General features: G+C 39.8%; 1 protein-coding gene across 4 annotated transcripts in view; it reads right to left on the bottom strand.

Moving 5' to 3' along the window:
* Nucleotides 1-475: 475 nt before the first annotated feature.
* The window catches only part of ranbp10 (RAN binding protein 10), a 31,118-nt gene continuing 18,114 nt past the window's right edge, over nucleotides 476-13,479 (bottom strand). The window contains exons 4-15 of one of the 4 annotated variants that reach the window (XM_087174235.1): nucleotides 11,633-11,800; nucleotides 11,451-11,473; nucleotides 10,380-10,564; nucleotides 9,836-9,948; nucleotides 9,466-9,574; nucleotides 9,138-9,286; nucleotides 8,781-8,997; nucleotides 7,679-7,818; nucleotides 7,233-7,384; nucleotides 6,094-6,205; nucleotides 5,213-5,354; nucleotides 476-4,521 (exon numbers count right to left, since the gene is read on the bottom strand). In XM_087174235.1, the coding sequence (XP_087030361.1) occupies nucleotides 5,224-5,354; nucleotides 6,094-6,205; nucleotides 7,233-7,384; nucleotides 7,679-7,818; nucleotides 8,781-8,997; nucleotides 9,138-9,286; nucleotides 9,466-9,574; nucleotides 9,836-9,948; nucleotides 10,380-10,564; nucleotides 11,451-11,473; nucleotides 11,633-11,800 (1,499 nt within the window). In that variant the 3' untranslated portion in view covers nucleotides 476-4,521; nucleotides 5,213-5,223. The remainder of the gene's footprint in view (nucleotides 4,522-5,212; nucleotides 5,355-6,093; nucleotides 6,206-7,232; nucleotides 7,385-7,678; nucleotides 7,819-8,780; nucleotides 8,998-9,137; nucleotides 9,287-9,465; nucleotides 9,575-9,835; nucleotides 9,949-10,379; nucleotides 10,565-11,450; nucleotides 11,474-11,632; nucleotides 11,801-13,479) is intronic. The other 3 variants (XM_087174236.1, XM_087174234.1, XM_023407224.2) reach the window with 3 other exon arrangements.

Below are 13,479 nucleotides of genomic sequence, written 5' to 3'. Positions count from 1 at the left end.
CGGTAACTGTTTCCACACTTTCGTGACATTTTGTGAGGAGGACTTCTCACGGGTAATACCACAATTATCACTATAGCGGTATGCCATAGTATACAAGCAGGCAACACTGCTTAATGTGTGTTAGTTAACAAGAGCAACACTTATCTTACTCTCAGTGTCTTTAAGGGGAAATGTTAGTTGTTTGTGTTTCAATTCATCAGCCTAAAGACTCAGGTGCCAACTGAGCCTATGGTTCCAATAGGTTTTCTCCAAACCTTATTCAAACCTGCATGTGGCTGGGATGAGTCTATGCACTCAAATTAATTGACTTCCATTGCTTATGTGCTCACAATTTGCCCACATTTTTGTGACCTGCTGCATTAATAGGTCATTTATCTGTCCGTTTAGCAGTTTGCAGTCTCTAATCCGCCTTGCCTGTGGGAGGAAAATGATTAAATAACAAACACACAAAATAAAAGCAGATCAAACACTGATGTGCTTATGGATGTATTTTAATAAAAATAAGTCTGTCAAAATTAAACAGAATACAATATTTCTTCTTTAACATGTTTCCAGTACATAGGTTTTTTTTTTTTTTCAATTATCATTTTTCCTTTTTTATATATCATTTTAAAGGTTTTAAAAGTCATGCTAAGTAGAGGGTAACTCATCTCACAATTGTTTTTTTTTTCTTTCTTTTTTTTAAATTTTTTTTGCTAAAACTCAAAAGTCAAAATATGAAATTAAAATCATGATAGAAGTCAACTGTGCACAGCTTGTCTGTGATGCCTAAATCCATTTCCCCGGCCTCTCCAGAAGAAGTCCATGTGGCTTCAGAGGCCTCGGGGCCCATTTCCCAACAATTCACATCCCTCCTTTCCTTAAAACAATCACTGATCACATCAGTGGCTATGTCTATGCAGGGAGTAGAGGAAGGGTGCGTGGTAACAGCGCTGAGATACAGCCCAGGCTCAAACACAAAGGACAGCTGGGAGACTTGTTCCCTACAGGTATGCAACAGAGGTTGTTCTTTCACGTACAGGTGTGTGCGTGTGTGTATGTGTAACAGAAGTCCTTTACAACTGTAGAAGCAGATGTCAAGTGTGTACTGTATGTGTAGTTGTTACAATAGTTCCTATTATAGCAGAATGTGCGTTTATAAAAAAACAGCTTGGTATAAAGTTTGACCACATACCCTGTAGTAAACCCCACACTGCATACACACATCTCCGGTATTATATTTATCCATATTTCTCTACCTTAGATGGGAATTCTCTCATAAATGGAAATATACACTTCAGGGTGGATCCATGAGCCATTTCCCAGGTGACAACAAAGCAGCCAGAGCAACAGTTTGCCACTAGTCAGACAACATTCAGTCATTGCTATTTGGTAGAAAATAGGTCCTGTGTAAAAACAAAAGTAAAATGTTTTAGATAAAGCTGAGGGATGGAACAATTTTAATCAAAACCCAATTAGACTAATGATTCACATCAAAATGGGGGGCAGTCGAGTCAGAGTTGTAATTTTGCCATGAACCATTATCAGTTTAGATATACAGAGACAGAAAGCAGGTGATGATGATGACTTTGACCTCCCAAATTAACAACTGCTCATCACTGAGATGAAGAATACACAATTATGGATAAAATGAAAAAAATAGATTCCAACTTCTAAAAGAGAAACCAACATGTCCAATATTAAATTAATAATCTAGAGATACAATAATTTAATATTTAAAAGAAAATAATTATTATCAAAAGTGAACTCAGGCCCACTGACTTCCAGCTAGCTAGCTAGCTAGCTAACTCCTGTTGGCTACAACATATTCAACATAAACAAGTGTGTTTATGCTTGTTTATGCATTAATGCTGTTAAATCATTGCTTATGAGCAGCAGCAACTCATTGAGTGACTCTGCTAAGTAGCTAGTAAGTTAGCTACCAGCTAAATTTCAGTTAGCAGTTTCTGAGCCTGGGTGAGTGACACTAATATAATTGAACTTTCCTTCTAAAACCATATTACATTAGTTAACAACTTAAAGGTTCAATTATATATTTCAATTGATTTATATGGATGTATTTGATGTTTAAGTTATTCAATATTGAACACTAGCATCTGACAATGAGGAGTAATTTATGTTGTTTGGAGCTTTATGTGGTATTTGGTAGTTTTGTTACTACTGATGTGACTCTAAAATACAAGCTCCTGTACAGAAGCAATGTGATGATGACTTCTTTGTAAATCTCATAGTGGCCAGCAGCGAACCTGATTAATAAAAAGATCCTTCTTTTCCATCTTATTATCATGTTAATATTCAGGGTGAAAAACATTCTGGGACAATCTTGTGAGTTTGGGCTACACACTAAATAAATTTCACTTGACTATGTCTCTCTATCCAATAGCGAGAAGAACATAGTCAAGTTCATGGTTGTTAGAGAAATGAAGGGGTCTGTGTGGGGGTAAAAAGCCTTTTCCCTACAAACAGGACTGGTTTTAAGTGGTTTGAAATCAAAAAGAAAGAAAGACTGTGATTCAATTATCACGAAGTGCACCCTAAAATTAAAAAACCTTCCTGTGTGGCAAATGACTTCACCTCTTTATTTGAAATTCTAATTGCGACAGCACGTGCACACAGCAAGTCAGACTGTGGACGATATTAAAAAAAAATAACACCTGAAGTGGATTGACTTTTAGCCATACACACGCTATGCTTGTCTTTGATACTGATTTTCCGTATGCTGGACTCAAGGTGACCATGGTAATAGTGTTAGGCTCAGACCTGAGAGCAGGTGGTGTAGCTGTAGCTAGGGTGGAGCTCTGCCACCTGCAACCACATCACTGATTGCTCAATGCTGTGGTATTCACAGCAAAATTAAGGCTTCGACACCAATATTCCAATTTAATCCCTTGTCATCACCCTTTTCCCCTGGTTACTGGCAGTGTTCACCATTACAAAGACCCTTCATTTATGTTTTATACAAAGGTGATGTTTTTGTCAGGATGGGTCCTGTTTTTTGGCTACTAATCTGTTAGTTCACAGTATAACTATAATATAGGAAAGTTCTGGCAATAAAACACAGCCACCAAAAGTTTCCAACTTTCTGGAATAATTGGTGACTCACTTTTGTCTTACATCAGTCCGATTTCTATCAGTGTTAGTGTTTACTACTGTACTGCATCAGCCTTGACCAGAGCTAATGATCCGCTCCACACGGTCAGAGGTGTTTTCATGCTGGCGACTTGTTTGCTCACCCCATTTCAAGACATGAATGCACTTCCAAGCAGAAGTGGAATAAAGGGCTCAGAGTTTGTATAGTCTGTCCTCTACATCTTATTAAAGATGTCATATACCTCAGGTTTTGCTAAGCCTGACCTACAGTTGTGGGGGTCACCGTGGCAACCAGCTGTGGGTATTGTGGTCTGTGATATGGTGAACAACAACAACAACAATGTGAGTAAAATACTGATTGTAGGGAATCAAAATCCACCCATTAAAACAGAAGAAAAAATAAAAAGGGGAATTACAATTTGTTTTGTCCAGGATGAGCACAACAAACTGACAAAAAAGAACTAAAAAAAAGGCTAGATAAACAGAATAATAATTAATTATCTTTAAATAGTGTCACACGTTTCTTTATTTGATAATACTAAATTAAAAGGAAGCTTTCTTCTCTCTTGCTCTCCTCCGCTCCTCTGTCTGTGCCGCTGACTTGGTCTGACGGACAGCCAAACACACCAATCACACGCATGCTCTTTCCTCCGTCGCCATGACAACTACCTGCTGGACATGCCTTCTCTCAGTGCTACTTAACATTAACCTGTGGAGAGATGGGTAATCATCTAAGCAAGGTAATGATTAAATGTAGCAGGTTTAAAACAGTTTGCATTTATATTTTTGTACAGCATAGATCTCACGTTTTGGTAATCTGTTTTTGTTTGGGAGTAATTGTTCTTTCTTTTAGGTGTGTATCTCATCCATACGTTTTTTTCATTTTATGCATGTATGCACAATGTAAGCAATAATTTACAATGAGGTGTCCCACTGAAGGAAAATAACAAACAGAGTGTTGTGTTACACTCCCTGCTTTACAGTATTTCCATTCTTACTCCATTTACTTCTATACAGGACACCCAACATGCCAAATGTCACATGTCATTTACAAAAGAAAATAAAACATAAAAGCTAAAAATTAAATGATTTAATGATAGGAGTTAACCCACCAACCACCAACATTGTGTAAAGCATCAATATCATTGCTATGGTTACTTGTAAATAGGCTAAGCTGATTTGGAGCTGTGATCACTGTTGACTAACACAACACTGGGCCTCATGCAAGAAAATGTTTGTTTTCTTATCCTAAACCTCTCTATGTTTTTCCATCTTAGATTCACCGTAAAACTGCTTGTTTCAACTTGATGAACGCTGTGTGCATAAGATTTGATCATTAGCATAATAACCTCCCTTAAATTGATACATAAGGTCACCTATTCTGCAAATTTGTGGTTTCATTCACAAGAACTTTCACACCGCAGAGTCCTGCTGTCAGAAATCAGATGAAAACATACAACACAAATTTAGCAGTAGTTAAATTAGAGGACCTGCAACAAACAATAAAGGTACAGCTCACACGATGTCATCAAAGAGAGCTGACTTGTGCCAGAATTAGAAAGGGGCTTGTTTGACATGAAATTAGGTGCTAAAAGTGTCCATGACTTAGATAGGTGGTGCTTAAAGGAGTGTCACACTCATGAGGATGGATGAGAGAATAAACACGAGGAGATGTTACACTGTCAGGCGCAACAGAGGATGATGCTGGACAGCAAATTGCATAAAGTCACTGTCGGAGTGCAACTAATGAACTGCGTTGTACCTAAATACATCAATAAATGAATAAAATATCCTTTTATAAAGTTAGTTGAAACAAAGTTGCTGAACCTATCAGTAAAAACTACACTTTAGTTGATTTTGGTAACATTATTAAACTCTCAGACTCTCTGTACATGACTCATACAACAGGTCTGGATCACTTCTAACTAGGAAAACATGACAGCTGATGAAAGCTACAAATTACTCGTTATCATACATGCTACATATGAAAGAAGTGGTTATTGCATGAGGCCCGTTATGTGCGATATACTACATTAATACATTTCTAACAACAACAGTTAATCAGAAGCAAATATTGTCCATGTCCATGCTATAAATAGTTTAGAGACCATAATTCACTCACCTGGACCGGGGCTAGTGCAAAAAGTTGTCTACTCTGGCGAAAGAGCAGGAACCAGACCGGACTCGGGCCATGAGCTGAACACACTCTGTGGCCTGACCCAGTGCTAACATCAGTGGAGGCTGCTTAGGCAGATTTTGGGACTCTAGAGCAGAAGAACACAACCAGGCAGGGGCACGACACATGAGTCACAAGACATTAGAAATTTACTTAATACGAGTTGTTATTTGTCATTACTTGTTTGTCATTTTTCTGTGTGTGGGTTTGTTTTCTGTCCTTTTGGGGGTGTATTTAAAAAAAAAAAAAAAAATCAGAAAGATAAAGGAGAGGAACAATGCATCAATGTTGTGCGTTTTATTTTATTATCAAATGAGACAATTTCTCGTATTTCTGCCTTTTTCTGCTATTCTTAGGGGACTATGGCAATGCTTAAGTTCACACTAATCATATCTGTTTCTTCACTCTTTGGCTTTGTGTCTGCTCACTGCACTGTTGGAAATATCAGAGCCTTTTTTCTAACTTCAAAACATGTTGTTTGTACAGACCAAAATAAATTCAGCAGAGATAGAGCAGATCATTTGAATTATTCTGTTCGACGCTGTACAGTTTTCATACTGTCATGTTATCTTCAGTTTGTGCAGTGTGACAGAAAACATTCTGTGTAACATAGAAACATCATGCAAACTGTACTGTCACATCCATGTCTAGGACAGCAGATGATTTCAAATGTGGGATGTTGGCTATCACTACAGGCAGACACAACATCTCATTACTTTCTGTGGGGGTTAGGGATACTTTGGAGTTTCCAGTATAAAGTGATAATGTAGTTTGAAGAATTACATGTCAGTGTAACACACAGTAGGTGTCTCTGTGTGCTTCTTTACCCAGTATGGCGCTGTTGAGAGCGGAGCACAGTGATTCTCTCTGCGTGGGATCTAACTGCTGGCCAACGGGACAGTTCCACGGGTCTGAGTACGCTAACAGGCTGAATGCATCCTACACAGACAGACAGACAGACAGACAGAAACCAACATGAATACAACACTGCAGGGCATACATTCAAAGCTCGCTTGGCTTGAACTTACTGTACATGCTTCTTCTGGCCCTAAAACTACCTTGTTCAAAATCTGTATATTCCTTAACTTTCTGGGCACAGTGTGTTTGTGAATCAACTGAGCAGACAGTATAAATTAGCATAGGTCAGCTGTAGAAATAAGCAAAAGTACAAAAAGACAACATGTAACTTGTCTGTTGCACTCACTGAGAATTAACATCCAATGTAGCAGTTTTGTGCAGATTTAAGCCTCTTTCAGCTCATTGTTTTGGTTCTGCAGCTTTGAACAGTCCCATAGGTGTCATAGGCCATTTAAAGCCCTAGGTGAAAGTAACCACACATCTGACAGGCAAAAGACACAGATAGTCTTACTTTAACTAGGTGGCCAGATGTCTGACTTCAAGTGTGTTGGTGGGTAACAACTTATTGAGCTGAAACTACAGCTCTGTCACTTGGTTTGGAGTCTTTCTGCCCCCTGGTGGTTACTAAACTGAATTATGTTATTTTTGGAAATGTGGTCATTTCTAGTCTAGTTTGTTGTGATTGAGGTTTTGCAATTATGTAATTAGAGGAAACCTCTTGTGATATTAAACAACTAGAGACATGCCCCCTCCGTGCTAACGTTATCATTATAATGCAGTTTGTATTGTTTTGCCAGGGACTTTATTGTTCTCAGAGTGGCTGCTTATAAATCACAGAGCTTCCTCCTGTGCACTGGAGAACTGGAACAACTGCCCCACTTGTTGTTAGATTGTTGGGACTCTATCTGATTTATGGCTGCTTCATTACTCGAAAATAAAACATCTCTCCAGTTCCTGCAGTGTGTACAGAATACTGTCACCAGGATTTTAACTGGTGCCAACAGACGAAATCTCTCCAGCCCAGTTCTGGCATCAGTTTTATGTTCTGTTGTAACACAGCTGTTTGTTGAGCTCAAGCGAGTGTGACCGTGCCGTTATTTGTGTGTACCTGTAACATCTTCTTGTGTGTGGCGTTCTTGCCGTACTCGCGGCACAGCTGTTCGTTGAGCGCCTGCAGCTCCCGTCCAAACTGGATCATCCTCTCTGTGGCTGCCTGGTTCCCTCCACAAAGCTGTTTGCTATTACTACAACCCTCATCTGCTGGCAACAGACAAACACACACATACATACACAGTTACAATACACATGCTGTAAAAACCTCCTGTGGAAAGGTGGACGTAATAAATAGGGAAAAGGGAAAGCAAAAGGTGAGGGATACAACAAAGCACGTGAAGATGAAGCAAGTAAAGGGAAGAATAAATAAAACAGAGCAAGATAAAGGCAAGAAAAAGTTGCAGGAGTATGTAAAGTTGTTGACTGTGTGTTTGTGTGTGTGTGTGTGTGTGTGTGTGTGTGTGTGTGTGTGTGTGTGTGTGTGTGTGTGTGTGTGTATACCTGTGACCCCATTGCCAATGCTGTTGTCATCTGGCTGAAGGATCTCTTCATGTTTGTATGTCCCATTCATAATCCGCGCTGAGGAGCCCTCAACAACCCCGTTGGTATAGTGCTCTGCCTCTATCTCCATCTCACTGTCACTATACACACACACACACACACACACACACACACACACACACACACACACACACACAGACACACACAGACACACACACACACACACAGACACACACACACACACACATATTGCTCGAGGTAACTTGGCCATTTCGACTTGACACGTGGTGCAAAAACTAACATAATATGATACAGAACTAAGCTCATTATCTATAAAGATTTTTTACCAGTACCCTTTGACCTTTTTGACCATGATTCCTAAAAGGCTATTACACTTACATTACAGAAGGACAAGTCTCTCAAGTCCCTACAGAAAGTACAGCAGGTCAAAACTGCAAGGACAATTTTTTCCACTGCAGGAACTCCACAAAATGTGACATAACTTGCATCCATTGTCACAGGTTCTGCTTTTGTATCCAGTGTCCTGTCCCTGCTTTGGGGACAAGCTCCTGCAAGTAAATGTTGGCGCTCCTCAGTAGCAAGTTTTTTTAAATGATGTCAGTGGCTGGTTCCTCTGTTTGTTATTTTATTGTATTCGCCTTTGTATGTTTACTACTCTATTTATACAGCATTAAAGGGGAAACTTTTGTTGCTCTGATTGTAACCTGTGTAAATTGGGGGGGGGGGGTCATCAAAAGGGAATAATCAAGAGACTATTATATTATCACTGTGAACATGAACCCTATCAATCATAATGTCATTGTTTAAGTTCATTAGTTGAAATATTCTGGGCACTGGCTCACCAACAACACGCAAAATGCTAGAATGAACGACTGTGGTAATGATTTATTAATGGTAATCCATCCCCATGTGGCCCATTTAATGATCAACTGTCATTAGAAAACATCACCTCTATTTACTTGTCACCATGTTGTCTAATATCATCTAACACCAGTACCAGCACCCAGATCCACACCTAATGCCCCTAGAGTCACCAAGTCTGTGTGTTTCTGCTACGGCACAGACTGACAGGCCTCCTCACCTGGTTTCCTGGGTGCTGTTGGCGCTGTGCGGCTGGCTCTTGGTGGAATCGGAGGAGTTGGACTCAGAGTAGTTGACTGAGGAAGGGGAGGAAGAGGTGGAGGAGGAGGCAGAAGAGGACGCGCTGGGGTATTTGATACTGCTGCTGCCAGTACCGCCGTGGCTCTTTGACTTGTTGGGGGGGGTCACCCCATTACTGCAGGTAGGGCTGTCTGCTCCTGGGTGGAGGATGATGGTGACAAGTGGAGGGACAACAAAACATGAATATCTCATTTCTTAAAGTGAATGGGAAAATCATTCACTGATTTGGTGACTGTTTTCTTTGTCAATGTATTTGTGCATTATGTTGCATGTGTACCTCCAGTGTGCAGGTGTGTGTTGCTGGCTCCGTGGCGGGGGCTAAGGCTGGGTGAGCCGGGGTAACTGTCCTGGGACTTAGGGGAGCGAATAGTCAAGCAGCGAACCTCGCTGTCTGTACCATTCACCATCTCCACAAACTGACGACACCTAAAGGGCAGAGCATACTGGTGATACTGGTAATTACTGGGAGATTACGCATTCAAGCAAGAAATATGACATGATTATCACTAAGCAATTTTCACATGGTGACGGTAGAGAATCAATCCCTGGCTTTCCGGATGATTTACTGTTATAGCATCTGATCTAAATCTGCCACGCTGACTTACTTCAACATGAATAGTAGGTTGGGGTTGTGTTCTAACAGGCCGGGATAAAGCTGCTGAGTCGCTTCTATGGCTTCGCCCACCCGTCCTGCCAGCACCAGCTTCTGTATTCCTATTACACAAAAGAAACAAGATGCTATTTACAGTATATTGATCCAAAGGAACCATGCTTTCACAGCACACATTTGATAGAGGCCAGTGCGTCATTCATAGAGACCACAGGTCATCAGGGACAAACAGCAGGCACAGGATCTAAGTCTGGATATGGTTTGTTTGTTTCTTTGGTGCTGTTAAATGACTTAATACAGTGTGTAATATTTGTCAAGTCAAGTGAAAATGTGGACCAGCGTGTGTGGCTGGTTTGTTCACTCACTCTGTCTGTTCTTTATAGATGTCTGGTCCTCTTGGATCATGGTCTCTGTGGCTCTGGCGAAGGCTGTTGCGGTGGCACAGTACCCATGGTGCACCAGGTAGCTGGACACCATACTATATACAAAACATGAAAAAAAAAAAAAAAGGGTTTAAATGTTGAATTTCTTAAACTGATTTCTGACAAACAACTTCCCCGATTTGATTTCAGTCCAGGAGCCTTAATCCTGGTCACTTACTAATTTTCCGTCACTTGTCTATTTATCACTTTAAAGGCATAGCATGCAAAAAAAAGTACATCAAGTAATTTAAAAATGAATTATTAAGCAGAAATCAACTGGTATATCCAGATTTATTTTGGAAGTATTAAATGCGAGTTGTCGTGTTTTCATCTGCTGTTGTGTTTGAGCTGAAAACTGTCACTTCACCATCATTTCCCACGGGAACCTGCAGTCTGTACATGCTCATTCAGAACAGTGTAATGTTTTTTGTAATGATTTTATGTAAAAATCTTTTTAGTAATTGTGGGGACTGGTTATGAGTCTTACTTCTGCAGGACGGCCTGCCATTCCCCCAGTCTTTCTCCTATGGGGAAGCGAGCGATCATGCCGTGGATCTTGGCCCGCCATTCACTCATGTAGTCTTCGATGTCAAAGACAAACGGCTGCTGGCCAAAGTTAGCGTCTACGATCTCGCCTGGGGTCTGAAGCCCCACAGTGGGGTACAGATTGGGCTGGAAGATATTAAATACAGAAAATAATTCAGGTTAAAACAGTCATTTACATACATTTTTGAGGATTTGTAAAATACTGAACAACATATTATGTCCTGAGGAAAATTCACATTTTTTTTGGAAACCTCGATGTATGTGTGGTAAAGTTCCTGTAATGGGAAACTGTTGAATGAATGAATGAATGAATAGATAAATACACGGGCTAACAGCACAAACTGTAAACAGGCTATTTACTAGTGTGTCTTCAGATTATAGTACTCAGTTTTACACATTGGATCTTGTCTGTTGGCATGTGCAAAAGCCACCAACAGGACATGACATTAACCAACACCGGGCTGAATGCTGTTTAGCTTTGACAGGGGTTTGTAACTCCATCTGCTCCTGCAGCCACGGTGGCCAGAAGCCAACTGAGGTTTTGACTCCCTGTTCTATTCTTACAACCAATTTGGTTGTTAAAACCGTTAAAGTGGCTGTTTTGTTTTCAGGGGAATGTTCTGTGGCCACTGGACAAAAAAAAAATTAGTTTCCAAGCCAACTGCCAAGAAAAGCTGCAATCAGATATGGACCTACATGGCTGATATCCAGTTATTCAGTTTGTCAGTCTCTACAGTTACAGGAATGGTATAAAAGGGATGATATGGATTTGGTATCGTAATATTGTCTTAATGTGTAGGACAGTGATACATGTGTAAATTGTTTAGGTATATACTGTATATTTTCCCCAAGCGTTTTCTCTAAAAACAAACATGGAAAGAGGGATTCAAAATGTTCAAATAAAAGGAATTCTCCAATCAGAGAGTATTTCTATGGCCGTCAAACAGCTGAAGAATAAAAACAGAAATCAGATGAGTCAATAATTGATACTTGTGTAGTCATGGATACTTACAGGGAGGTCTGTGAAGGCTACACCTAAAGGAAGACAGGACAGGACAAGTATTAATGTACTGTTATACATTAAGGAAAACTTTTTTTTTTTAAGTATCCATTAATATATCACATCATTTACAATGTAATAAATCCACATACATATCTATAAATACACATCATATCCACATCATATCCACCAACCTAAACTGATGCCATTTTTGGTGTAAAAGCAAGTGTTGTTGATGAGGTTAACGCAGCAGCCAATCACATCCCCCGTGGTGAATGTTGGGCCGTATGGTTGGCCAGTCCCAGAGGAGCAGAAGGAGTGGCCGTCGTCTCCATGGTAACCGTATGAGTGCTTGTCCCATCCTAAAAATAGGACAAGGATTAGGATTAATGTTTTACTTTATACTTGACCTCTTATGAAAAATGTGTTGTTAGTCAAACCCCTGGGACCAACATTGCTGCTGAAGGCTGATAAATACTGCGAACATCAAGTGGGAGCAGCTCAGTATAAACAGTTTGTGATTCCACTCGAGCATTTGAGGTGAAGTGATTTGCACTAGGTCACTCTTAACAGTGGCTTCTGCCAAAAAGAAGGGAGACAGTTACTCATTGACTTCTGATGCTCAGAATTTCCCATCTGACTTCAACTGCCTACAAGGTTACTCATGAAAATTCACACACACACACACACACACACACACACACACACACACACACACACACACACACACACACACACACACACACACACCCACACTTTCTCTTTGGCATGTGGTGCAGTGCCATGAATGACCGGCAGGAGGACCTGGTCTATGTAAAGAAACTGGTGAGTCACTGCCATCAGGAACAGCAGCACAGGAGGCTGAACCAGGGGAGTACAGAGGGAGAGGAGAGGATGTCATGATTTGCTCATTAAACTCCCTTCCTTCTTATTCCTGCTGGTACTGATGAACGTATAAGCAACTTGTACACATGAGAGTAGTATGGATCTGACATGTTCACACTGACCCATGAGTACTCAGTAGTTGTTACTACATTATAAATGACAGTCTACACCCATCTTTGAACTCGGCCTTCATTTAGACCTGTAAAGTTTCATGACTGTATCTTCCACGGTTGTGACACTACCATGGTGACAAAAGACAGACAGACATATAAACTTGCCAGAGTACTGAAACCACCCCTGTGGTAGCTCCTGCTACTGTCTGTCTCCAGGAACACACTTTGCCATGATGTCACACACACACAGACTAACAAGGTAAAAACAATAACAGCCAGGCTGTCAGTGGTGGAAGTAAGTATGTACTGTACAAATGTACAAATATGGTAGTGAAGAACAATTCTGAGTAGAGATTCCATTCTTTGTTGCTTTATACTTATACTTTAAAATTTTTGTTTTACATTTATTTGATTACTTTAGTTACTCGTAAAAATTCCGATAAAAACACAACAAATACATCAATCAAGTGCTTTACACAATAAAAACAACCCCCCTTCCCAATCCATCCACAAAGCAATAAACAAAATATAAATAAAAGACTAAAAATAGGGACTGAAGAAACACTCATAGATTTACAGTTAGGAAAACACCAGAGGCAGGATAAAAAAAAAAGTAAAATCACAATAGCAAAATAAAACAGTAACAGAACAGTGAAGTGTGTAAAAAGATAAAATACTGAAAGAGAGAAGATGTATTGAAGTGAATAAAACCAGAAATAAAAAGTAGATAAAAGGGATATATCAAGTAGTAAAGCAGTCTAAAATGTAGTAATATAGATAAATAAATACAGAAAATTCAAAACTAGACTAAAAATGTAAGTCTTGAGTTATGTATATATTTATATAAATAAAGAACAAATAAATGTGTAAACGTATAAATTATGCACTACCATACTACCATGGTAACAGCAAGTACAGTTTAAAATAAGTGAGGGTAAGGGTTGGGGTCTGGACAGCTGCTCATCCAACAGTCGACAGAGAACTTCCTCGAGTCCTCAGCAATACACCAAGTTAGAAATCCATCGGGTGAGCAGTTGTCGTCA

Source organism: Seriola lalandi, unplaced genomic scaffold, assembly GCF_002814215.2.
Source record: "Seriola lalandi dorsalis isolate HSWRI2012SDOR001 ecotype SW California unplaced genomic scaffold, Sedor1 jcf7180002054331, whole genome shotgun sequence".
Classification (NCBI taxonomy): domain Eukaryota; kingdom Metazoa; phylum Chordata; class Actinopteri; order Carangiformes; family Carangidae; genus Seriola; species Seriola lalandi.
The sequence above is the reverse complement of the archived record's forward strand: the minus strand, read 5'-3'. Positions and strand labels throughout refer to the sequence as shown.